The sequence below is a fragment of the Artemia sp. Qi Xiang Cuo genome, chromosome 9 (assembly GCF_049724085.1).
Source record: "Artemia sp. Qi Xiang Cuo chromosome 9, ASM4972408v1, whole genome shotgun sequence".
NCBI classification, from domain to species: Eukaryota; Metazoa; Arthropoda; class Branchiopoda; order Anostraca; family Artemiidae; genus Artemia; species Artemia sp. Qi Xiang Cuo.
The window spans coordinates 34,165,558-34,191,436 of NC_142802.1; the positions used below are offsets into that span (position 1 = coordinate 34,165,558).

Consider the following 25,879-nt stretch of genomic DNA (forward strand, 5'->3'; position numbering starts at 1 on the left):
TAGCTAACATCCCTTTCACGCCCACCTTTTCCCCAAACACATCCAATCAGAATTTTGAGATAGCCATTTTGTTCAACGTAGTTTTAAGTTTTATAAATTTGGTCTTTGAAGATGACAATCCCCTCACAGCACTCAGGACAAGGGTTGTAAGTTGTGTCCTGGGGGCATATAAAGTTTTATAGAACACGTTGTCGTAGAAACTTCAAAAAGGGCTCATTCGATTAGAAATTGAAATGGCTGGTGCCCTTTTTAATAGTCAAAATTAATTGGAAGCTAACTAACACCCTTTCCACGCCAAATTTTTTAGATAGCCATTTTGTTATCCGCAGTTAAAGCTCAGGAAATTATACCTTTGAGCAGGACAATCCCCCTAGAGTCTTCAGAACAAGGGTTATAATTTATGCCCTGTGGGCACATAAGTTTTTAATTGACATCTTTGTCATAGAAACGTGAAAAAGGGCTTATTCGATTGGAAATTCAAAGGGCTAATGCCCTTATAATAGTCAAAAGTGATTTGAGGGCAATTAGCCCCCCTCTCTCACCCAAACTTTTCCCCAAACACATCCAATCAAAATTTTTAGATAGCCATTTTGTTCAACGCAGTTGAAAGTTTTGGAAATTAGGTCTTTAAGGATGACAACCCATCCCCCCACAACCCCTAGGGCAAGGGCTTTAAGTTATGTCCTGGGAGCATGTAAGGCTTTTATTGAAAGCGATGTTGTAAAAACATCCAAAAGGGCTCATTCAATTGAAAATTGAAAGGGCTAGTGCCCTTTTAATAGTCGAAAGTGATTGAAGTGCAACTAACCCCCTTCTTACGCTTACCATTTCCCCGACCACATCCAATCAAAATTTTGAGATAGCCATTTTGTTCAGCGTAGTTGATTTACAGATAGAAAATATCTTTATGAGGAGGACACTCCCCCACAACCCTCGGGGCAAGGGTTTTAAGTTATGCCCTGGGGGCATATAAAGTTTTTATAGAAGGCGCTGTAAAAAAAACTTCAAAAAAGGCTGATTCGATGGGAAATTCAAAGGTCTAGTGCTCTTTTTAATAGTTGAAAGTGATTGGACGGTAGCTAACACCCCTCTCACACCCACCTTTTCCCCAAACACATCCAATCAAAATTGGATGGTTCGGCGCCCAAGATGGGGTTTTTCGGCACCCAAGATCTATGGTCTACCTAAGATTCATAAGACTGGAGCCCCCCTCCACCCCATTGTGTCAACTTTTCCGTCACCTGTTTCAAAATTAGGAAAATGGTTGTCGGTAGCATTGCGTCCTTTTTTGGGAACACAAAAATCATATTTAAAAAATTAGACTGATCTTACTAATAAATTGCGAAATTTCACGTTGGAGGATAGTTCAATTCTTTTCAGTTTCGATGTTGTGTCCATGTATTCAAATTGTGATTTAAAAAGGTGCGAGGACATTTTAAGAAGTAAATTAGAAAAACAGTCATTATGAGACTAATTATCCTAGTAAATGAATTTTCTTTTTATTTTGGTTTTAGAGGGGAGTTTTATAGACAAATTTTTGGGTTACCTATGGGGGCTTCTCTTTCTCCTTTATCGGCAAATCTTTTCATAGATGCCATTGAAACCTCCGCTATACACAGTTTTAGAATCTCCCCTTGCTTCTGGGGTAGGTTCATGGATGATGTGGTGTGCGTTTGGAAACATGGATCGGACTCCTTAGACCTATTTTGTAAGCATTTAAATAGTTTTGATAATAATATTAAATTTACAGTTCAGTTTGAGGATAATAATAAATTACCTTTTCTGGATATTTTATTAATTAAAAGGGATCTCCATTTACTTTTCTCGATTTACAGAAAACCAACGCACAATGATAGGTATTTAAATTTTCATTCTTGCCACCGTAAGTCAGTGAAACGGGGGGTTGTAATTTCACTAGTGGATAGAGCCTTTAGAATTTGTTCCCAGGAATTTCCGGGTTTGGAATTGTTATACTTGAGGGATATTTTGTTTTGTAATAGTTACCCAATTAAGTTCATTGACAAAATAATTGAGAATAGACGGGTTAAACATGATAGTAAGGTTATTGGGGTGTCTCAGTCTTTAGATTTAGATGCATCAAAAAGTTTCATTCCATTACCATATGTACCTGGTTTGGGTGAAAAACTTCCACGGGTTTTACGTAAATTTGGTATTGATACATGTTTCCAATCGTTGAGGCCAATGGGTTGTGTCTTTATTTTTTGTAAGGATTTAACCCGGGGAAATTTAGTAAGTGGGGTGTATAAAATCCCGTGTTCTTGCGGGAAGTTCTATATTGGTAGGAATCACCAACAATTTGTTGAAAGGTTTATTGAACACCGAAATTCAATAGAAAAAACCCTACAATTAAGCAAGCCTCCAGAAACTTTTATTTCAGCTTTAGCAGAGCATATTTGGTTTCAACCAGATCATTTTGTAAAATTTGATGAAGCCTTAGCTATTTCAAAGGATAAAGGTCACACTCAGTGGGTAAGGGAAGCCATAAGAATTAAAAAACATATGTTTTTTAACATTCTGATAAATAGAGACACAGGTAATTCAAATATTGCCCGAATTTATGATAACCTTCTTAAGAGTGAATCAATACTCAATAAGGGAGTTAAGAACCGAAATAATCACCAGGGGACTATTTTACCTGCTAGACCAAAACGATTTGCTTCAGTAATAGCCAACAAAAGGATTATTTCGCAACAGAATAATTAAAGTAATTTACAGTTTTTTTTATTTTTCCTCAGTTACTCTGGTGTCTTCACTGAAGTAACTCTATAATAGCATCTTTTCCCTACGTGGATCAGTTTGCGCCAATTGTACATTTTTTTTTTGTGGTGGTTTTTTTGGTTTCTAGTTTTATTTTTTTTATCCTGTTCTTCTTGTGTTTCTTTCGTGCTGAAGACGCCTTGTTTGGATATAGGCGAAATATCCGCGTTGTTTTGCATTTGTCTTTTCTTTTCTCTCCACTGGCCACAGTCTCGTTTGTTTGTTTTTTTTTTTTTGAGATTTTTCACTTTGTTGGTATTTCCCCAAACACATCCAATCAAAAGTTTTAGATAGCCATTTTGTTCAGCTTAGTTGATTTCCAGATAGAAAATATATTTTTGAGGAGAACAGTCCCCCACAACCCTCGGGGCAAGGGTTTTAAGTTGTGCCCTGGGGGCATATAAGGTTTTTATAGAAGGTGTTGTCGTAGAAACTTGAAAAAAGCCTCATTCGATTGGAAATTTAAAGGGCTAGTGCCCTTTTTAATAGTCAAAAATGATTGGAGGGCAGCTAGCCCCCCCCCCCACGCCCATCATTTCCCCAAACACATCCAATCAACAGTTTTAGATAGCCATTTTGTTCAGCGTAGTTGATTTCCAGATAGAAAATATTTTTTTGAGGAGAACACTCCCCCACAACCCTCGGGGCAAGGGTTTTAATTTATGCCCTGGGGGCATATAAAATTCTTATAGAAGGCGTTGTCGTAGAAACTTCAAAAAAGCATCATTCGATTGGAAATTCAAAGGGCTATTGCCCTTTTTAATAGTTGAAAGTGATTGGACGGTAGCTAACACCCCTCTCACGCCCACCTTTTCCCCAAACACATCCAATCAAAATTTTGAGATAGCCATTATGTTCAACGTAGTTTTAAGTTCTGGAAATTAGGTCTTTGAGGATGACAACCCCCTCACATCCCTCAGGACAAGGGTTGTAAGTTATGCCCTGGGGGAATATAAAGTTTTATAGAACGCGTTGTCGTAGAAACTTCAAAAAGGGCTTATTCGATTAAAAATTGAAATAGCTTGTGCCCTTTTTAATAGTCAAAAGTAATTGGAAGCCAACTAACACCCCTTCCACGCCCACCATTTCCCCAAACATATCCAATCAAAATTTTGAGATAGTCATTTTGTTCCACGCAGTTAAAGTTCAGGAAATTATACCTTTGAGCTGAAAACTCCCCCTACAGTCTTCAGAGCAAGGGTTATAAGTTATGCCCTGGGGGCATATAAGTTCCTATTGAAATCTTTGTCGTAGAAATTTGAAAAAGGGCTCATTCGATTGGAAATTCAAAGATCTAGTGCCCTTTTAATAGTCGAAAGTGATTTGTGGGCAACTATCCCCCCTCTCTCGCCCACCTTTCTCCAAACACATCCAGTCAAAATTTTTAGATAGCCATATTGTTCAGTGTTGTGGATTTCCAGTTAGAAATCATGTTTTTGAGGAGGACACTCCCCCACAGCCCTCAAGGCAAGGGTTGTAGGTTAGGCCCTGGGGGTATATAAGGTTTTTACTGAAAGCGTCGTCGTAGAAACTTCAAAAAGGGCTCACTCAATTGGAAAATGAAATGGCTAGTGCCCTTTTTAATAGTCGAAAATGCTTGGAAGGCAACTAACACCCCTTCCACGCCCACCATTTCCCCAAATACATCCAATCAAAATTTTTAGATAACCATTTTGTTCAACGTAGTAGAAAGGTCTGGAAACTAGGTCTGTGAGGATGACACCCCCCCAGCCCTCAGGGCGAGGGTTGTAAGTTATCCCCTGGGTGCATATAAAGTTTTTATTGTAAAGCGCTGTCGTAGAAACTTCAAATGGGCTCATTTGATTGGAAATTGAAAGGGCTAGTGCCTTTTTTTTATAGTTGAAAGTGAAAGGAGAAAGACTAACGCCCCTCTCACGCCCACCATTTTCCCAGACACATCCAATCAAAATTTTGAGATAGCCATTTTGTTTAATGTAGTTGAAAGTTCTGGAAATTAGGTCTTAGAGGATGACAACCACCCTCACAGCCCTTGGGGTAAGAGTTGTAATTTATGCCCTTGGGGTATATAAGGTGTCAACAGGACGTGTTGTCGTAGAAACTCAAAAAGGGCTCATTCGACTGGAAATCGAAAGGCCTAGTGCCCCTTTTAATAGTCGAAAGTGATTGGAATACTTGACATTTTTATAGTAAAGATCGATGTGGGTATAATGTATTATTTTTTTGTTGTTGTTGTTGTTTAAACCAGGGCACTTTGTATCGAAGCAGTTGTCGTAGGAACTTCAAAAGGGGCTCATTCGATTGAAAATAGAAAGGGCTGATGCCCTTTTTAATAGTCGAAATTGATTGGAGGGAAACTAATCCCCCTCCCACGCCCACCCCTATTTGACTTTATGTTTAAAAACTAAATGTTGCGATAAGATTAAAATCAAAATGCACTGTGTTAATGCTAATTCCCTATAAGGCATCTCAGCAGTATCCCAAGAACGACTGAGGGTATTATGTTCAAACTTTCGGGGCTGCTTCTACTCTTAAAATTTAACCATATCAAAATAGCGTAAGTGAATCCAAGCTATCAAAGAAAGTAAACAAATTTTTTTGCGAATGGTATCAAGTTTTCCATTTCAGGTCAACTAGAGGAAGTATGAAACTAAATTAAACACTACTATTTGTGTCCAGATCCTTAGAGAGGGTTTATGTTGTTAAAAATTGCTGAAAATTTTTCTCCAGCATACAAATAGCAACCTCAAAACGAGCAAAAAATAACATAAGTTGGGCTCAAAACCCCTATGCCTTCCCAGGGCCAGAACATATCTTGTACTTTACTGAAAAAAATACAAATGAATTTGCATTGTCAGTGTTTATACATATACTGATATTTAGTAATCAAAATCTTAATATTATTTGATTTATTAAAGTTATAAAAGTAAAAACATTTATATTTTTTCAGTAAAGTTCAAATTATTCTTGATCTTTCTTCTGGGAAAAATACTAAATTCCACATTTTTGTAGATAGGAGCTTAATACCTATACAGTAGGGTTTTCTGATACGCTGAATTTGATGGTGTGATTTTCATTATTGTTCTATGACGTTTAGAGAGTTTTCTCCCTTTTTCCGAAAATAAGGCAGATTTTCTCAGGCGCGTAAACTTTTGATGGGTAAGACTAAACTTTATGAAACTTATCTATTTGAAATTAGCATAATAATTTAATTCTTTTGATGTATCTTGTGGTATCAAAATTCCATTTTTTAGAGGTTCGGTTACTATTGAGCCGGGTTGCTCCTTACTTACAGTTCTTTACCATACGAAGTGTTTGATTTGTAACTTTTAAGTAAGACATGGATATTGTAACAAAGGAAAAATTCGTGCAGAGTATGTGTCACAGCTTACTACAACCACATGTACCCTGGAAAGGACCTAAAGTGCACAAAAGTGTACAATTTTGCAACATAAATAATGCAATTTTTTTCGAGACACCTTTTTTTTTAATTTTACCCTCTTTGTCTGAAGAAAATATATGCAGGAATAGCCTTTCACCCTTGGAAATGTTTTTGAATGCACCCCTGACCATTGCCCAATTATAAATCTATTTACGAGGTGATATCATGGCCAGTAGCTGTATTTTGCTTCATTAGTTTCCAGCTTCTCAGCAGTAACAAGCGTATCGTTTCCGTTGTTAAATCAATAGCTTCTCCCTAGTAATGAAATAACTTCTTAGAATCCTAATGATCTTGCGACATGCAAAGAAACAGTCGATCCGTGACTTAAAAGGTTTGACGCATAAAGATTCTACTACTTCGATCATGTTCTATTTGGCTATGTTACATTTTCTTCCAGCTATTAAAAGTTGGGCCTTGAAATAAAAAAAAAAATACTGATCTGTTTTGTTTGCTGAAGCAGTTCTTATAATTGGTGAAGAGTAGAGAATTTTACAATTAAATTTTATATATTTCTAAAGATTGGGCTCATAAGAAAGAAAATTTTGATGGATGCCTCTCTGCTAATTGGCCTTTCTATAAAAAATTTTCTATGAAGCCTGTGTTTTGAAATATATTATTTGCGCAATTAAAGGTCCTTGCTCTGGGATCAATGCGTATCATTTGCTTTCATGGTGGCCGGCATTTACCCCCCTCCCCCTTTAAAATACCATACCCTGCGGGAAATACCCCTCCGGAAAATACCCCCGCGGGAAAAAAACCACAGAAAATACCCCCCGGGAAAACCCCCCGTAGAAAATATCCCCGCGGGAATCCCCCCCCCCCCCCCGGAAAATACATCCCCCACCCCTCGGGGAAAATAAGGCTTTCCAAATCTGTGAATTTCATTTGAGTTTAATTTGTTTAATTTCTGTTGGGGGAAGGAGTTTTGGTACTTGTGCATTATGCGCCACTCACTCACGTTTACGCTGTGTTACTGAAAAAGCCTTATGTCTAATAGAGGGAAAGGGGCTTGTACAAGAATTTTCTGAGTGATAGATCATGTGAAAACAAAAGGAATATAAAGAAAGTGGAGAAAGCATTAAAATATGAACTAAGGAGGTATGAAGTGGATGCCATGGAAAAATTGCCGGGGATCTGGAAGATGCAGCTAGATGGCATAATAGTAAAATATTGTACTGGCATGTTAATAAATTAAGACGGAGTGGTCAATCTAGACTTGTTCCAGTTAAAGATAAGAACGGGGTCATAGTTAATGATAAGGAAAGAGTTAAAGAGAGATTCGCAGAAAATTTTGAGAATTTGTTAAACCGAGATAGAGTTGCAGGAAAAGATATAGAGGAAAAGAAAAAAGTTTGTGATACCTTGGATGTGAAGAAAGATTTGTTTTATGAGGAGGAATTAGAAGCAGTGCTAAAAGGACTAAAAAAAAAATAAGGCTCCAGGTGCTGATAGTGTGGTAAATAAGTTTCTTAAATATGGTGGCTCTGAGGTTAGAAATATGTTAGTGAAGATTATGAATATGGTTTTTGAGAAAGGGGAAGTACTTAACGATTTTAGGAAAACTTTAATATAACCACTTTATAAGATAGGTGTTAAGAGTGAGCGTGGTGACTATCGAGGCATTAGTCAGGTCTCTGTAGGTTGCAAATTACTTAGTAATTTTAGACTGAGAGATGCTATAGACAAAGTTTTAAGAGAAGAGCAATGGGTTTTAGAAATGTAGAGGATGTGTTGGCCAAATTTCCACTCTCAAGTTAACAATTGAGAAATGCCTGAGTTGTCACACGCCTTTGGTCCTCAGTTTTATAGATTATGAGCAAGCCTTGGATTCTGTTGATAGAAGAGCTTTAGCAAAGGTCTTATCCTTCTATGGTATACCAGACAAATGTATTAAAGTGATTTGTGCTATGTATGAGAATAACACTGCTACGGCTAAGGAAGGAAATGAGGTTAGCAGCTGGTTTTGTATTAAATCTGGAGTTAAGCAAGGTTGTGTTCTATCCCCTTTGATATAGATTATTTTGGTGGACTTTGTCAGGACAACATGAGAGGCAATGGGAGACAACGGTATCAAATGGGGAGGCTCCTGGACTTAGATTATGCCGATGATTTAAGCATCCTAGATGAAAGTTTGAGCAAAATGAATGAACTTTTAGAAGTTTTGGGAGTTCAGGGTGCTCGAATAGGTTTGAAAATTAACATTAAGAAGACAAAGTCACTAAGGCTAGGAATAAGTGAAGATGAAAGGGTGACGTAGGGTAACGAAAAGATTGAACAGGTGGGCAGTTTTAATTACCTTGGTAGTATTATTAGTAAAGACGGTGGGAGCAGTGAAGATGTTAAAAGTAGAATAGCCAAGACTCAGGGTGTTTTTTTTTTTTCACAGTTAAAAAACATTTGGAAGAACAGGAAGATAAGTCTGCAAACCAAGATTAGAATATTAGAAGCTACAGCGATGACAGTGGTCAGATATGGCTCTGAAGCATCGGCGCTCCGAAAAGCGGATGAAGATTTGCTAGATGTTTTCCAGAGAAATTGTCTACGGATTGTTCCGGGTACCCGGCTGACTGACCGTATTTCAAACAGTTGGCTGTACGAAAAATGTAGTTCAATCCCGATTTCTAGGGCTGTAATGAAAAAAAGGTTGAGATGGCTATGGCACGTTGCGTGGATGAAAGATGATAGATTGCCGAAGAGTGTCCTTTTTGGCCAACCGTCTAGGGCTAAAGAGAAATCAGGTCGTCCTTGTCTGGGTTGGGAGGACGTCATAAAGAAAGATTTAAAGGAAATGGGAACTTCGTGGGAGGGTGTAAAAAGGGAGGCTTTGAGTAGATTGGGATGGAAAAGGAGCATACATGGCTGTGTTGGCCTCAGCCAGCTTGGTACGGCGGTGGGTTGTTAGTAGTAGTAGTAGTAAAGTTGAGTAAGTGGCGCATAATATGCAAGTACCAAAATTCCTCCCCCCTACGGAAATAGAAAAAACAAAACTCAAATACAATTCTCAAGTTCGGAAAGTCTTATTTTCCACGGGGGGGGGGGGGTATTTACCAGAGGGGGGAGTATTTTCTAGGGAGTATTTTCCAGGAGGAGGGGGAGGGGGTTTGGTATTTACCATAGGGGGGGGGGGTCTTTTTCGTGGAGTAGGGATATTTGCCATGAGGGGTATTTTCCGGGGGTTTTCTCCGGGGTGTATTTTCCGGAGGGTATTTTCTGCGGTGGGTATATTCCAGAGGGTAGGGTATTTTCTGGAAGGTAATTTTCGCGGGGGGGGTATATTCCGTGGGGGGGAGTATTTTCTGGGGAGTATTTTCTAGGAGGAAGGGGGTATTTTCCGTTTGTGGGGGGGGGGGTATTTGCAGGGAGTATTCGTCGGGGGGGGGGGGGAGTAAACGCCTAGAACTGCTTTCATAGGTGTTATTTTTTTTTACTTTCTGATAAAAGTCTCGAAAGTTTTAGCCTGTTCCAAATTGAGCAGGACGGAGCCCGACATAAAGGGTGGTTACGTTCTTTCAAACTCGATGCACCTAAAAGGGCACCATATATCAAAATGTACGACCAAATGAGCCCACGACTTACTAGAATCTTCCTTCCTATATAATGATGCTAGGGGGACGACAATAATAAATAGGATAAACACAGCTTGTTATTAAGTCAACGCTATTGCACTGACAATGATACACTTATTATCAGATAAACTAATCAAGACAGAAATGTGAAATTAATTTTAAAATTATTTTGTTAAGCAAAGATTATATATATATATATATATTATATATATATATATATATATATATATATATATATATATATATATATATATATATATATATATATATATATATATATATATATATATATATATATATATATATATATATATATATATATATATATATATATATATATATATATATATATATATATATATATATATATAAACTTACTTGTTATACAGAACAATATCAGGTAACCAAATATGTTCAGAAGGTACGTATAACTGTGTCACTCCTCCGTATTCTTCCGGATCCCATGTTAGTTTTTTATCATACCAAAGCTGAAAAAGAAAATGCTTGAACCACTTAACTTATCTATTTCTATTTTCAACATCGAGGATGAGGCAATCATATAATTCATTGAATGAAAAAATAAATCAGCTTCACATCGTTTTTTTTCAGAGTTTAAGCTTTTGATTAACTATTAGCTATACATACTTGTAAAGGAATTATCATTTGGAAGTAATTACAAAAAAAAACTTAAACTGATAATTATTAAGAGAAAATTCTTAAAATGCATTTTGTTTTCAGAAAATCGCAAATAATGCTATGACCTGCAGAGGGTTTAGAGGGCAGTATCCCTACTCCACTTTGTGGTAAAGAGTTTTTAACTTAAAAAAGCTTCTTATTCTAATTAAACAGCAATTGTGTTTCAGGTCGTTCTAAAAAACATGTGAGAAACAGTCAGACTTTACCGTGAAGAGCAACGTATTGAGTTGGGGGTAAACCACTTGATATGCGGGATAATTTATGTTTGTTTTGCGTTTTAATGTTGCTCCTACTTTCAGTTGAAAAAAAAAATTAATTCAATTTCTGATAGTTTTTTAAATAATACCGGTATATCTTGCTCACCCTCCATGAAAAATTCCCTCCATTCACGGTAATTCCTATATGGAACGTTCCTCCCACGTAAAATATCCCCTTCCGTAATATTCCCTCCGGACAATTCTATTCTCGCTGAAGATTCGCCCCGTCCCCTCTATAAAAATTTCTTGCGTACAGTTCAGCCTGAAAAATTCTTCTTAGCATACTTTCATTTGAAAAAGACTAATTTCTAATCGTTTTCCGACTTCTCTGGAAATACTCCTTCCGTCGAAAGTTTTTATCGGAGATCCAAACCCGTTGAAAATATACCCCAGACAATTCCCTCAGAACATCTCCAAGCACAAAATTGAGTTGGCAAAGAGAAAGTAAGACAAATAAAAATAATTTCGTATAGGAAATTCTGCCAAATCCCCGCAGTATAAAATTTCCCTTGGGAAGCTCGCCCCCAGAAATTATCCTCTCCACGGAAAATTCTGCAACTGAAACTCACCCCAAGCGAAAATCCACCCCCCCCCCAAAAAAAAATGTATTGAAAATGAAAATCCACCCCCCCCCCAATGGTGATTTGGCCTTTAAAGGCATGGTTATTCGATCTTTCAACTATGCTGAACAAAATTACTATCTAAAAATTTTTATCGGACGACTCTGAAGGAAAAGGGGGATGGAAGGGTGCTTGTTGTCCTCCAATCATTTTGGTCACTTTAAAAGGGCGCTATAACTTTTAGGTTCAAATGCACCCTCTCCTAATATTCTAGGACTATTATTTTGATACGGTCACCCCTGGGAAAAAAATAGAAAAAAAAACAACAGAAAAATAAATAAACACGCAACCGTGATCTTTCTTCTGGCAAAAGATACAAAATTCCACCATTTATATATAGGAGCTTGAAATTTTTTAAGTAGGATTTCCTGATACGCTGAATTTGGTGGTGTAATTTTCATTAAGATTTCTTGACTTTTAGGGAGTGTTTCCTCCCTTTTTGGAACATCCGGTAAATTTTCTCAGGTTCATAACTTTAGATGAGTAACATTAAACTCATAACGTTAAACAGACATGTGTATCCGGATGAACCGAAATTTCTACTCTCGGCCTACAATCAGGCTACCAATAAACCCTATGGCTATATTCTATCGGAACTGAATCAGAACACACCCGAGGATTTACGTGTAGTCACCAATATTTTTGACAATGAAATTACTGTATATCTGCCGGTGAACAGTAAAAAGGTCGCTAGTTGCAATCATGACGCTAAAGAAATTATTTATTCACCGTCCTAGGTAATTCAAAACCATGACTTAGGAAGGCCATACTCAAGCACGGTGTCAACAGAGAACTCATTAATCTCATGTCAGAACTTCATTTAAATTTAATGAAGGTAATTTTCAACTCCCAGAAGGTGTTAAGCAACAGACAAAGCATCATCGTTCCCTTGTACATGCCCTAGCAGCAAGCAACAATAAAGGAAACGATTTTAAAAGAAAACGACTTCTTCAAGCGGGTGGTAGCTTCTTTACACTTCTACAGCCAATCATTGCAGGGCTTGTAAACAATTTTCTCTAGATGGCCAAACCCTATAAATTGACTCCAATTGAACTCGCTCTTTCGCCAAAGGAACAGTTCGAGGACAATCTCAATAAATTCATTAACAATGAGACAATTACCAACGATGAAAAATTAATTCTGCTTCAAAATGCACTTTGCCGAGTTTACAAACGTAAACCCTATCGTGACCACTCTATGTAAATATCATTGATCAAGAAAAGGAAATGACTACACCACCATCAACATCAACAACAACAACAGCACTAAAAGCGGAAGAAGATTTGTCTGAAGTTATGACAAGTGTTGTAGATTTAATGCCATATTCCTATTGTGAACAGTGTAAATGGCTCTTGACGTATAGAAAAAAGAGAAGAGCCAATGGTTGTCATAGGATCTGAAATCCAATTGCTACTGACAATACTTTTTGCCTATGATGAAATCATCGTCATCAACAAGTACGTGTTTATAGGGTTTCTATATAGAATAATTCACCCTCCTTATGGTTTCTCTAAAGACCTATGTAATCAAAAACTACGCCTTTTTTCCACTTCCAAACACAACAGCAGGTAAACTATTATGTAGCATTATTTTTCACTCACTGATGGATTTTTTTCTCCATATGTTAGTGATTTTATTTTTAAACTGTAGCAATTCTAGTAGTTCTTAAATACAAATAAGAGGAGCATTCTGTTTGTGTCTAATATCAGTCATTTACTTTGGATAATCTTTCTTGCAAGTTTAAACTTCAAATAGCATTGTTAAATTCAGGTTTTCTGAGCCGACAGAGATTAAATTTGTATGGGATATTATTCAATCATTTAACTAGAAGACTATAGCAGGAGTAATGAATAAATGCAAAATTACAAAATTGATTGACGATCATAAAAAGCATTATCTTTAGAGTCTGAAAAGGATTTTCAGATAATTTAGGTTAATTTCAACAATTAAAATGAAAACGAAATATTAAGCTACATTGGCTAATTACCGAAAATTTTCTCTAAGACTATTAGTAAGTCAATGAGGTAGGATAAAAACCCACCAGGGACTTTAAGCTAAAATTGCTCACAGCCTTTCCGAAAAGGCTATACTCGCATTTCCTGGGGACATACATTTATAACTTTAACCCATTTTTTACTCATTAACGTCAACACATTAATTTCGTCGTCAGATGAAATCATCACTTTGTTTGAGCATTAGCTAATAAAAACAAGTATTTCATACGCCTTTATTCATGAGGGGAGTCGCCTATGGTTCTACCTTGATTTCCTTCTTCTTAACCTTAATGGGTTAAATACTGTTCAGTTCATTGTTCACATATACAGATACAGGAACTATATGAGCACTGTTTTTCAAAGCTATGGACAACTATGCTTCTTTCTTACTTACGGAGCCCACTTCAATCTCATTTCTATAAATGTTTCTTTTTGATGTGTACACAGCGCCTCAGCAAATAGCCCTGTCAGTGTCGGATAATGTTCATGTCTCACTCTTTGATCTCATTAAGTTTCAAAAGGGGCCATTTCCTCTATGTTTATGCTCCAATTTGCAGTACTAGAAACACAGAACTCTTTGACTTTTGGCCAACATCTTGTAATAGAGCTCTGACAAATGTTTTCACGGACAGTGTAACATTAATCTCACTCAATCAATTTGAAACTTATTGGGAGCTTACTCCCGACGGCATTGTTCTATTAGACTTGGCATCATGAACACCAATCAAATAATCGATGTATTTAACATGGATCAATGTATGTTCAAATATAAATCCTATTGCACACCCTTAGATTTCCTTAAATATAAACATGTTGCTAACAATACCATTATCATTGTTAATAGTAGTCCATCGACTGTGGAGACCGGTCATTCACTATGCATCTTACAAACACCGAAGAATATAGAAGTTTTTGATCCTCTTAATCTACCACATGCATTCTACACACCTCACATCAAAAACTATCTTGAAAGATGTCGGAAAACAATTATTCAAATTCGGATGCGAGTACAAGATTTATCAACCAAAAGCTGTGGTATTCATGCATTACTATATTTTATTTTTCGATGTCGTGACTCTACTTAAAGTGAATTTTTCAACATTTATGTAGACAATCCGCGTTTTAATGACTTTCTAGAAGAAAAAATTTTCTCAGACCTGTATAATATTGATGTCAGTGCCCTAGAAATAAAGTGTTTTAACAATGTATATAAATTTGTTTATTAATAAATATACATGTACTATAAAAAAGTCTTTTGTCTTCATTGTTTAGATTTCTTCTTCTTCTTCATGGTCATTTAGGTCGTCATCGTCGACAACAAATAGTGGTGACAGATCACTGGGATTCAACCTGTATTGATCCTGGTGTGCAATGTCAGGGTCACATTCTTCATAATATACAGTAACTTAATTTTTTTTAATCTCTTCGTGAAGTCGATGATACTACTACGATTCTTATTGTAGAATTCATATGTCTCTTTCTGACTAATTGAAGTAATATCGCACACAATATTCTTGTATGAAGAATCACTTTCTGTAACAGCCAAATAAAAATCAGTAGGTTTATAATCAAAGTAGCTGGTATCTTAACAGTGATGACGCAAGAACCAGGCTCTTTTCTTATTGCTGCAATTTAAGCATAGACCAGAATCTTCTTCCCAAAACTATTTAAATCCACGACGATACCAATCCCTTAGAAATAAACTGAAATCACATTTAGAATTTTTTCCAATCATGCCAGGGTAAGTATTTTCCCATTGATGGCACTTATCAAAGTAGCAATTAGAGCATATATATCCTTTAGGATGAAAGTCACAAGTCTCTTCAAAACACGAATCAAAATCCTAGATTTGTACAGCAAATCCTCTATGCAATTTACATGGATTGCATAATCTACACTTTTGATTATAGTCATCAACTGTAATACAGTTTCCACATGAGGACCAGCTACCCAATATATTTAAACATAGTGAACATGTGTAGAACATTTTTTCGAAGTTGTCCGTCTCACTGCTAAAAAGAAACTGACTCGCGATCAATAAAGTATTTTAACAATGTATATAATTCTTTTTTTAATAAAGTATACATGTACTATAAAAAAGTCTTTTGTCTTCATTGTTTAATTGATCTTTTATTATTGCTGTAATTGAAGCGTAGAGCAGATTCTTCTTCCCAAATCTATTTAAATCCACGACGATACCAATCCCTTAGAAATAAACTGAAATCACATTTAGGATTTTTTCCAATCCTGCCAAGGTAAGTATTTTCCCATTGATTGCACTTATCAAAATGACAATTAGAGCATATATATCCTTTAGGATAAGAGTCACAAGTCTCTTCAAAACACGAATTAAAATCCCAGATTTGTAAAGCACATCCTCTATGCAATTTACATGGACTGCATAATCTACACTTTTCATTATTGTCATCAACTGTAGTACAGTTCTCACATGAGGACCAGCTGCCCAATATATATATAAACATAGTGAACATCTGTAGAACATTTTTCGAAGGTGTCCGTTTCACTGCTAAAAAGAAACTGACTCGCGATCAATAAAGTGTTTTAACAATGTATATAAATTTGTTTTTTTTAATAAAATATACATGTACAATAAAAAAGTCTTTTGTCTTCATTGTTTAGATTTCTTCTTTTTCTTCATAGTCATTTAGGTCGTCATCGTCGACAACGAATAGTGATGATATATCATTGGGATTCAACCTGTATTGATCCTGTTGAGCAATGTCAGGGTCACATTTTCCATAATATTAAGTAACTTAATTTTTATTAAATCTCTTCGTGAAGTCAGTGATACTATTACGATTCTTATTGTAGAGCTCATGTGTCTCTCTCTGACTAATTGAAGTAATATCACACACAATATTCTTGTATGAAGAATCACTTTCTGTAACAGCCAAATAAAAATCGGTAGGTTTATAATCAAAGTAGCCAGTATCTTAACAGCGATGACGCAAGAACCAGGCTCTTTTATTATTGCTGTAATTGAAGCGTAGACCAGATTCTTCTTCCCAAAAATATTTAAATCTACGACGATACCAATCCTTTAGAAATAAACTGAAACCACATTTAGGATTTTTCCAGTCATGCCAAGGTAAGTATTTTCCCATTGATTGCTCTTATCAAAATGACAATTAAAGCATATATATCCTTTAGGATGAGAGTCACAAGTCTCTTCAAAACACGAATTAAAATCCTAGATTTGTACAGCACATCCTCTATGCAATTCACATTGACTGCATAATCTAAACTTTTCATTATAGTCATCAACTGTAGTACAGTTCTCAAATGAGGACCAGCTGCCCAATATATATATATATATAAACATAGTGAACATCTGTAGAAAATTTTTCGAAGTTGTCCGTCTCACTGCTAAAAAGTAACTGACCCACGATCAATAAAAAGAATGTCTTCTAGTAGGAGGATAAATCAATTGACGTACCATAAAACTTATTTCTTGTTGTCTCACAAAATGACCGTCTTAAATGAATTTCTAGGTAGTGGTTAAAAGCAGAATCACGATGTCATTTTGCTTTGTTTCAATTTGCATCAATAAATTGAGTAAACGCATTTGATCCACAACTTATAAGCTTCATACAGTGGTCCAAAGACGGAGAATCGTTTTCCATGATATTTTGAAGCATTTTTTCAGAGAATATTTTCTTTTGTAGAGCTAACATCTGAAATTCAACATTTAGATTCTAACATTTTTCCAATGTTACAAGATTTCGTAAGATTTTCCGTTTCTCAAATCCAGTCATACTCGTTCTTGACAATTCCCACTACCAACTAAAGCCAAACGAACAATTGATAGATTCTACTTTGTGCACACTCTCAACGCCTATTTGTCCCCCCCACTAGAGAGAGTAGAGTAAACGAAAACTAGAGTATCAAATCAAACAAATCATTATAAAAATATTTTTATTGAAAGAAATGTAATAAAAGGATATATTTTCACTCTCTTCGCGCTAGGTGAGTCAACCCATTTTCCTCAGTGTGCATCATGATAGCAAATAATCCATGTTGTATTCTCGATAAATGTATTATATTCATTTTTGCGGCAAAGCATAATTGTTCACCCGACTTAAATTTACTCAAAGATATAACATATCTACCAAACATCTCATCCCACTCAGATGCTAGTCGGCAATCCTTTCAAATTTCAACTGCTACATTGGGAGCTCTTGTCTTCATAAGATCATTGTCAACTCATTCAAGGTGCAATAGTGTAAAATCACTCATTTTCAAAACATTTGAGGGTTTTTTCAACTTGAAACAATATAAACTATTCAAATGTCAATGTGGAACTGCGATATTAACGCCCCGTCAAACTTTTCTATCAATGATCACTTGTACAATAGAGCCGTGTGCAAATGATGGATGGATGTTTATGTGTATTGTATGGTGTTTATTCGAATGTTCATGTGTATGGATGTCTACAGACCAAAAGCAGTGTCTTCTCTTCTTTTATAAGGAAACATAAGGCTTAAGATAAAACAATGCCTGTTCTCGGAAACCTTTGGCATTGCGACAGAAACTTTGTTATCTGATACATTGAGTTATGGATGTATACATAAACGTTGTGTTTTGTTAACAACCATTCCTTTTGATGAGAAAATTATGGTGAGGGTAATATTATGGTATGGCGTTATATGTTAATAGATGGATGGTGTGGTCAGTTGTTATACGGGTGGTTATGTCTGTTGTATGGATGTTATTGTATGATTGGTGCTGTGTATTGATATATGGTTGGTTATGTCAGTTGTTCTATGGTTGGGGTACTGCCCCGTTGGAATTACTGCCCCTTTGTATAGTGGGGGGACTGCCCAGTCAGAATGCAGGGAGGATTGCCCTTTCGGAAGCATTAATACAATACTACTTACGTATGTGTGTGTGTGTGTGTCTTTTTTTGTGTCTATGTGTGTCTGTGTCTGCGTGTGTGTGTGTGTTTTCAAGAAAATATGAATGTTTTTAAAATGAATCATAATGTTTTCTCTTGAAATGGCACTTATTCCATATACACGTCTTTTAACATACTTTCACTTACAAGTTCATCTCACATTTTATTATCGCTATTATTCATATTCATTGAATCATCTTTATTTTCTATTATTACATTATCTGTCAATGCCCTTTTTATTTTGCCTGTTATTTCACTGTCTGTTACCACATTGTTTTTACATAGATGCAGTTACGGCACATAGACAAGATATTGTTTATGACAATGGAGCAGCAGTACACCTGTTTTCTTTTTCACCGTCCGTTGAATGCTAATACCCAGATGCTGTTGACAAAATTTATTAAGGGTTAGCGTGTTGCAACAAGCACTAGCAAGAAGTTTGTCCTCTTCGTCAACTATTAGTTCTAGACTTTGATTTTCTTTGCGTACTAATTAAATAAAAAAATAAATTATTTTAACTTTAATTAAGGAGTGACATTAAAATCTAAAACGAACAGAAATTATTCTGCATATGAAAGGGGCTGTACCCTCCTCAACGCCTCTTTCTTTACGCTTAAATTTTTATTGTTTAGAAAATGAAGTTGTGACCCAGAGTCAAGCTTTAACGTAAAGAGCGAGGCGATGAGGAGGGGACATCCCCTTTCCTCTTGCCCAAACCGGGATTATAATGGCGTTGGATAAACACGTGTCCTCAGAAGCCTTATGAATTTTCAAGGGTCCAATACCATTTTTTACATGAGGAGGTTCCCCACTATGGGCCAGTGTCTGGAAAAATGTCTTGAAAAGTCTTGAAAAACGTCTTGGAGAAGAATGTCTTGAAGAAAAACGTCTCGAAGAAAAGTATCTTGGAAAACATCTTTAAAAATGTCTTGAAAAATGTCTTGAAGGAAAATGTCTCGAAAAAAAATATTTAGCTTCTAGTGAAAAAAGGATAGTGCTGTTGCAGTATTACAAGGTTTTTTGGAACGAAAACACATGTCGTTCACCCTCAAAATCCTTGGGACATTAGACATTTAAACTTGCAAAAAAACCTACGCCATCTGCATTTAAATTTGCAAAACCTACGTCGTTGTTAAGGTCGTTTGAACTTCCTGGCGCAATGATGCTTACTTAACAACTCATTGACTTTAATACGTAACAACTGCTAGACTGCGTGTAGTGAAACGTAATAGCCACCTGTGTACAATAGACTAAATAAATAATAGACCAACGTCTTGGAGAAAACCCTAAGGGAACCGCCGTTAAACCTTCGTCGTGATTTTAAATTAGTATAGAAAAAAGAGAAGTACCAATGGGCGTCGTAGGAACTGAAATCCAATTGCTACTGACAATACTTTTTGCCTATGATGAAGTCATTGTCATCAACAAGTACGTGTTTATGGGGTTTCTATTTAGAATAACTCCCCCTCCTTATGGATTCTCTAAAGACCTATGTAATCAAAAACTACGCCTTTTCTCCACTTCCAAACACAATAGCAGGTAAACTATCATGTAGCAATATTTTTCACTAATAAATGCAAAATTATGAAATTGATTGACGATCATAAAAAGCATTATCTTTAGAGTCTGAAAGGGATTTTCAGATAATTTAGGTTTATTTCAACAACTAAAAAGAAAACGAAATATTAAGCTACATTGGCTAATTACCAAAATTTTTCTTTAAGCCTATTAGTAAGTCAATGAGGTAGGATAAAAACAGACCAGTGACTTTAAGCTAAAATTGCTCACAGCCTTTCCGAAAAGGCTATACTCGCATTTCCTGGGGACATGCATTTATAACATTAACCCATTTTTTACTCATTAGCGTCAGCACATTAATGTCGTCGTCAGATGAAATCATCACTTTGTTTGAGCTTTAGCTAATAGTAGCCAGTATTTCATACGCCATTATTCAGGAGGGGAGTCCCCTATGATTCTACCTTGATTTCTTATTTCTTAGCCCTAATGGGTTAAATACTGTTCTATCCATAGTTCACATTTACAGATATAGGAACTATATGAGCACTGTTTTTCAAAGCTTGGGACAACTTTGCTTCTTTCGTACTTACAGAGCCCACTTCAATCTCATTTCTATAAATGTTTCTTTTTGATGTATACACAGTGCCTCAGCAAATAGCCCTGTCAGTGTCGGATAATGTTCATGTCTCACTCTTTGATCTCATTAAGTTTCAAAAGGGGCCATTTCCTCTAAGTTTATGCTCCAATTTGCAGTACTAGAAACACAGAACTCTTTTACTTTTGGCCAACATCTTCTAATAGAGCTCTGACAAATATTCTTTTTTAAACCATTTGATGCGTTATTTTTTTATTTCTTGCATGAGGATTTCAGTTTCTTTGGAAGCAACCTAATCGCTCCAGGAAATACTTCTCTTCGAAGTACCGTTCCTTTGGTGTCCTCTTTTTCTATTTTTATGCAAAATTGGAATTCGCTTTCCACGTGGTACCTAGTCTACCCATAAATTTTGGAAACCTGTTATACATAGTTTTTTTTTATCTTTAAATTTTTCTATTTAGTATACAAGGAAAACATTATTTAAATGGGCCATAGAATTGTCCCATATATTAAGAATTAAATAGAAAAAACAAGTTCTTTCAACTGAAAGTAAGGAGCAACATTAAAACTTAAAACGAACAGAAATTATTAGGTATATGAGGAGGTTCACCCGTTAGTCAATACCTCGCTCTTTATGCTAAAGTTCGAATTTTGTTCGAATCACAAATCTCTGAATCACAAAGGCCTTTTAATTAGAATAGACAGCTCTTTTGAAAGTACTAAAAGAAACTTTAGCGTAAAGATTGAGATATTGACTAGGGGAAGAACCCCCATATATACGTCATAATTTCTGTTCGTTTTAAATTTTAATATTGCTCCTTATTTTCAATTGAAAAAACTTGTTTTTTTATATTTAATTTCTGATCGTTTTTAAATGGTTCTGGGAAATCCGGCGCCCCTTTCATAGAAATGTCCCTTCCCCCTAGGAAACATCCTCAATGGAAAGATCCTCCCACGCAACTCCCTCCTCCGATCCCCCCTCCCACCAGAAAAAATCCCTCCTAAAAACCTCTGTATACCTCCCAATAACCAATACGATATGTAAACAATGGGCAGAGTTCATAACTTGCAGCCCTTCCCCCCGGAAATGTGGGGGACTAAGTCATCCTTAAAGACATATTTATTAGATTTTCGACTATCCTAAACAAAAGCCTATCTCAAAATTTTGATTGGACTACTTTGGGAAAAAAATGAGCGTGTGAGGGGGCCAAGTTGCCCTTAAATTTTTTGGTCACTTAAAAAGGGCAATTAGAACTTTTAATACACATTCGAATAAGCCCTCTTACGATATTCTAGGAATACTGGATCAATACAATCACCCCTGGAAGAATAACAACAAACAAATAAAGACGCGTCTGTAATATTTCTTCTGGTAAAGAACACAAAATTCCACCTTTTTGCAGATAGGAGCTTGAAACATTTTCTATTACGCTGAATCTGATGGTTTGATTTTTATTAAGATCACTTTTAGGGGGTGTTTCCTCCTTTTTCGAAAATAAGGCAAATATTTCAGGCTCGTAACTTTTGATGGGTTAGACTAAATTTGATGAAACTTACATATTTGAAATCTACTGGTATCAAAATTCCGTTTTGGTTACTATTGAGCCGGGTCAATCCTTACTGACAGTTATTTACCACGGACTGTTCGATTTTTAGATTATAGACTGGCTTTGGTTTGTAAATGATGCATCCTGCTTTTCACCTTGAACTGACCTTTTAATTTGAAACAAGTGCGGGGTTGAAACAAGAAAGTGTTAGCGGAATAGCTTCAGGTAATCTTCTTTGACATAAGGCCCGTTTTTTAGCACTAAGATCTTAATCTAAGATCTTAAATCTTTCTGCAAAGATTATCTTTTTTCAACTCATCTTTGTTCTAAGATCTTACAGCTCACTGATGTTAGCAAAAAGTGTGAAGACCGCCACTGTTCTGCCATATAGAACAATGATGAGAGAACTTTGATGATACGCTCATCGTTGTTGTGAGACCGCTGATTAGAACAGAATTATAAGATTGCATAAAAGCGAGCAAAAATGTAAGATCGTAGTCAAAGATTTCACTTTTAATAGTTTTCTGACAAAAGATGCAAGATCTTAGCGCATTGATGAGTGAAAAAACGGCCCTATAGACTATAAAACTCCATTTCAATTCAAAAGCGGTAGGCTCTTCTGCCCTATGGACAAGTAAAAACATTCTATCGAGCCTCAAGCAAGAATTATTGGTAGCTTTCCGAAATATAACATCATATTAGAATCAGCCCAACCTGAGGTTCAAGCTTTCCGTAAAAGCCACAGAAATTTTTTTTATTCTCTTTTCTGGTTTGACTAAAGTCTGATTTAAATAATTTTTCAAATAGTTTGATGTCAATAATATTGCTGAAGCAAAATAACATGCTGGTTGGATTAAGCCCCTGGCTGTCTTTGAATTATTACAAATGAAATTAAGCAGCTTCGTTATTTTAGTAATAATGTAGAAACTTACATGCTCCAGCCACACATTAGTTGACAAAATCTGATCTCTGAGATTCTGAAAAAAAAAAAATCATATTTAAAAACAAAAATATGTAAAAATAGAAGTATAGCACTACTAATAAAACTACTGATACTACTAATACTACTGGTACTACTTCTACTGCTACTAAAGCTAAGGGTAATAACAAGAAAATTTTAGGGAATGTTGAAACAGACCTGGCCTAAATCTGCCCATAAAGGCTACCAAGAAGTTGTATTAGCAATGCTTTAGGAATGGTTTTGGGTATTATAATGAAACTTTCAGTATGTGTTAAGGGGGTGTGGAAAAAACTCTAGGGTGTTATACGCTCCATCTACTAATGCTACTACTACTAATACCACTACTACTACTACTACTAATAATAATACTATTACTACTACTGCTACTACAATAACAGTAGTATCCCCATAGACACTTTAAAGTCATCCGTATCCGTAGTTTTAAAGTCATCCCCAGTTTACAGTCATCCCTGCTTTTTAAAGCCATCCCTATCCTGCAATGCAAACGGTGCCCTGTTTTAAACGGGCAACAGGTGCAGGTTATGAATTCCTACGGGAGCCATAATTTTAAGGGGTCAGCAGTTGCAAGTTTAGTAATTTGGGTTGAGGCTCATGCGTGACTTGAAAGATTTATTGAAGATAACGTAATCTTAAGTGACTAAGTATATTAGTCAGAAAATAACTTAATGGCGGCACAAACGCGGGTGTTACGTAATGACAGGGCACACGTGGGTGTTACGTAATGGTGGCACACACTTGGGGTGTTACATAATACTTTTTGTGATTTTATTTTTTCGAGGCGTTGTTTTTCTCTTCAAGACGTTCAATGCGTCGTCTTTCAATTCATTTTTTTCCTTAGTTCTTACGAAATGGGGAATGTTTACGGGTGACACATTCTAACATTTAACGTTTCTTCAGAGCTCGAGTGCGACCACGGCTTCTAACTGAACACGGCACACTCGTGGGGGTTTCGTAATGACAGGACCAAGCAGGGGCATTTTACTAAGACATTTCTTACAAGAGTTTTTTCAAGACACTTCAAAACATTTCTCTTCAAGACGCTTCAAGACATCCCAAGATGTTTTCCAAGACATTTCTCTTCAAGATGTTTCAAGAGCTTTTTTTCCAAGAAGTTTTTCAACATTTCTTTAGTTCTTGCGTAATGGGGAATGTTTAGAGATGACGCATTCTAACGCCACCTGTTTCTTCAGAGCTGGTAGGGATCCCCGGTTGTAACTGAGGAGAACACAGACATGGGGTGCTAGATAAAGTTTTTTTTTGAAATTTAATTTTTCTGTCAATGCATTTTCCACAGGGGGTCATTATATTCTAAGGGTTTTTGTCTCCATTAGAACTGGAAGGGCCATTTCCATCCAAGGAAGCTTTGCCTTAACCAAATGGACCAACAATGTATTTCTAATATTATGGTTAGGCTAATACATTCTAGGAAATAACCTTTGTAAGCAAGTAAAGCCCCTTTTTGCGCATGCTAGAATGACGATTGTGTGCTTCCTAAGGCTGTGATAATTGGCACACAGAGGGGCAAAATATATTACCAGAATTTTGCTATCACCTGCTCATTAAATAATACATTTAAAGAGCATTACCAGATTATATTACGGCTTTCTGCTAGCGAATTTTTAGTAATAAAGACGAGAGGGACTACAAAACGATTACCTTGTGTAGATTTTTACATATTGAAGATTTCCCCTGGAACTTGGAATCTAAAAAGACACAGTTTGCCAGAAATACACAATTCATTGCTAGAGACACTATAAAATCAAGAAATCACGAAAACGCAGTAAAAACACCGCAAACATAAACAAAAGAAACAATGACAAGACCTATAAAGGATGAAAAACGTTATAAAATCATGAAATCACAGAAAAAGCAATTAAAAAGCTACCTCCTGCCATCCACGTAGCATCTATCATCACCCCTACGACATTTTTCAACCTTTTTTCCACAAAAATAAGCTTATAAACCTGAGACTAAACATTATTTTTTTATTTGAACAGCTGGGCTCGACATTCCATTGTTAGAAGGTGATAGTCCAAAGCAATTCATGGCACTTAGAATTTAAAACTTTGCTTGAATAATCCTTCTCCTAATTCCTAATGGTTTTATGACAATATGCTGCATGATGCCACCCCTTGTGCAACACTCGTCATCAACCTTTAAGTGATTTATAACACTTGAATATCCCAATGGATATTCAATGGATAAGCAATTCATGCCACTTAGATTTTAAAACTTTGCTTGAATAATCCTTCTCCTAATTCCTAATGGTTTTATGACAATATGCTGCATGATGCCAGCCCTTGTGCAACACTCGTCATCAACCTTTAAGTGATTTATAACACTTGAATATCCCAATGGATATATTTTTTTTATTGCTATTATTTTCTGTCAATGCCCAACCTATGCCTACACTGCGACTGGTCCGAGACACCATCTCATCATTCCTAAGACATTCTATAGTTATTTTCTTGTTAAAAATCACGCATTAAATCCTTTGGTTCATGTTTTCACAAACCAACCCTCCGTGACACATCATGTCAATTCACACCAAAGTTGCCCCTCTAGCATCATTTACCACCGAATCATCAGTCCTATGACATTTTCCAGATTTTTCTCATTAAAATCACGCATTAAATCTATTGACTTTACGTTTTCACGACCCAACCGCTCCCCCGATACACCATGTCAATTACCAACCTGTTCCACATTATTACTCCCCTCTGGTACTATTTGCCTACCCGTCATCATTACTAAGACATTTGAAGATATTTCTTTTTTAATAGGGTAATATCTGCTGGCTTCCACCCTGGTTCAACTGACTTCAGCTTCATCTATGCCCCTCTAACCCCAATTCCATATTCATTCCCTGTTTCATCAGTATTCCGATTCTGGCATTTTTGCTCCAAATTCTGTGAACTCCCAGTCTATGACACTCAATGGCTAGCAAATGGCTGTACTCTGTCTAAAATTAGCACACCTAAGGATTTTTC

The 25,879-nt window shown here is 36.2% G+C and overlaps 1 protein-coding gene across 2 annotated transcripts in view; it reads right to left on the reverse strand.

Annotated features, from left to right (window-relative positions):
- Positions 1 to 25,879, reverse strand: part of nAChRalpha2 (nicotinic acetylcholine receptor alpha2) — a 193,641-nt gene that overhangs the window by 111,799 nt on the left and 55,963 nt on the right. The window contains exons 2-3 of one of the 2 annotated variants that reach the window (XM_089094484.1): positions 22,840 to 22,884; positions 10,144 to 10,253 (exon numbers count right to left, since the gene is read on the reverse strand). In XM_089094484.1, coding sequence (XP_088950610.1) covers positions 10,144 to 10,253; positions 22,840 to 22,884 — 155 coding nt within the window. The remainder of the gene's footprint in view (positions 1 to 10,143; positions 10,254 to 22,839; positions 22,885 to 25,879) is intronic. The other variant, XM_089094485.1, reaches the window with a different exon arrangement.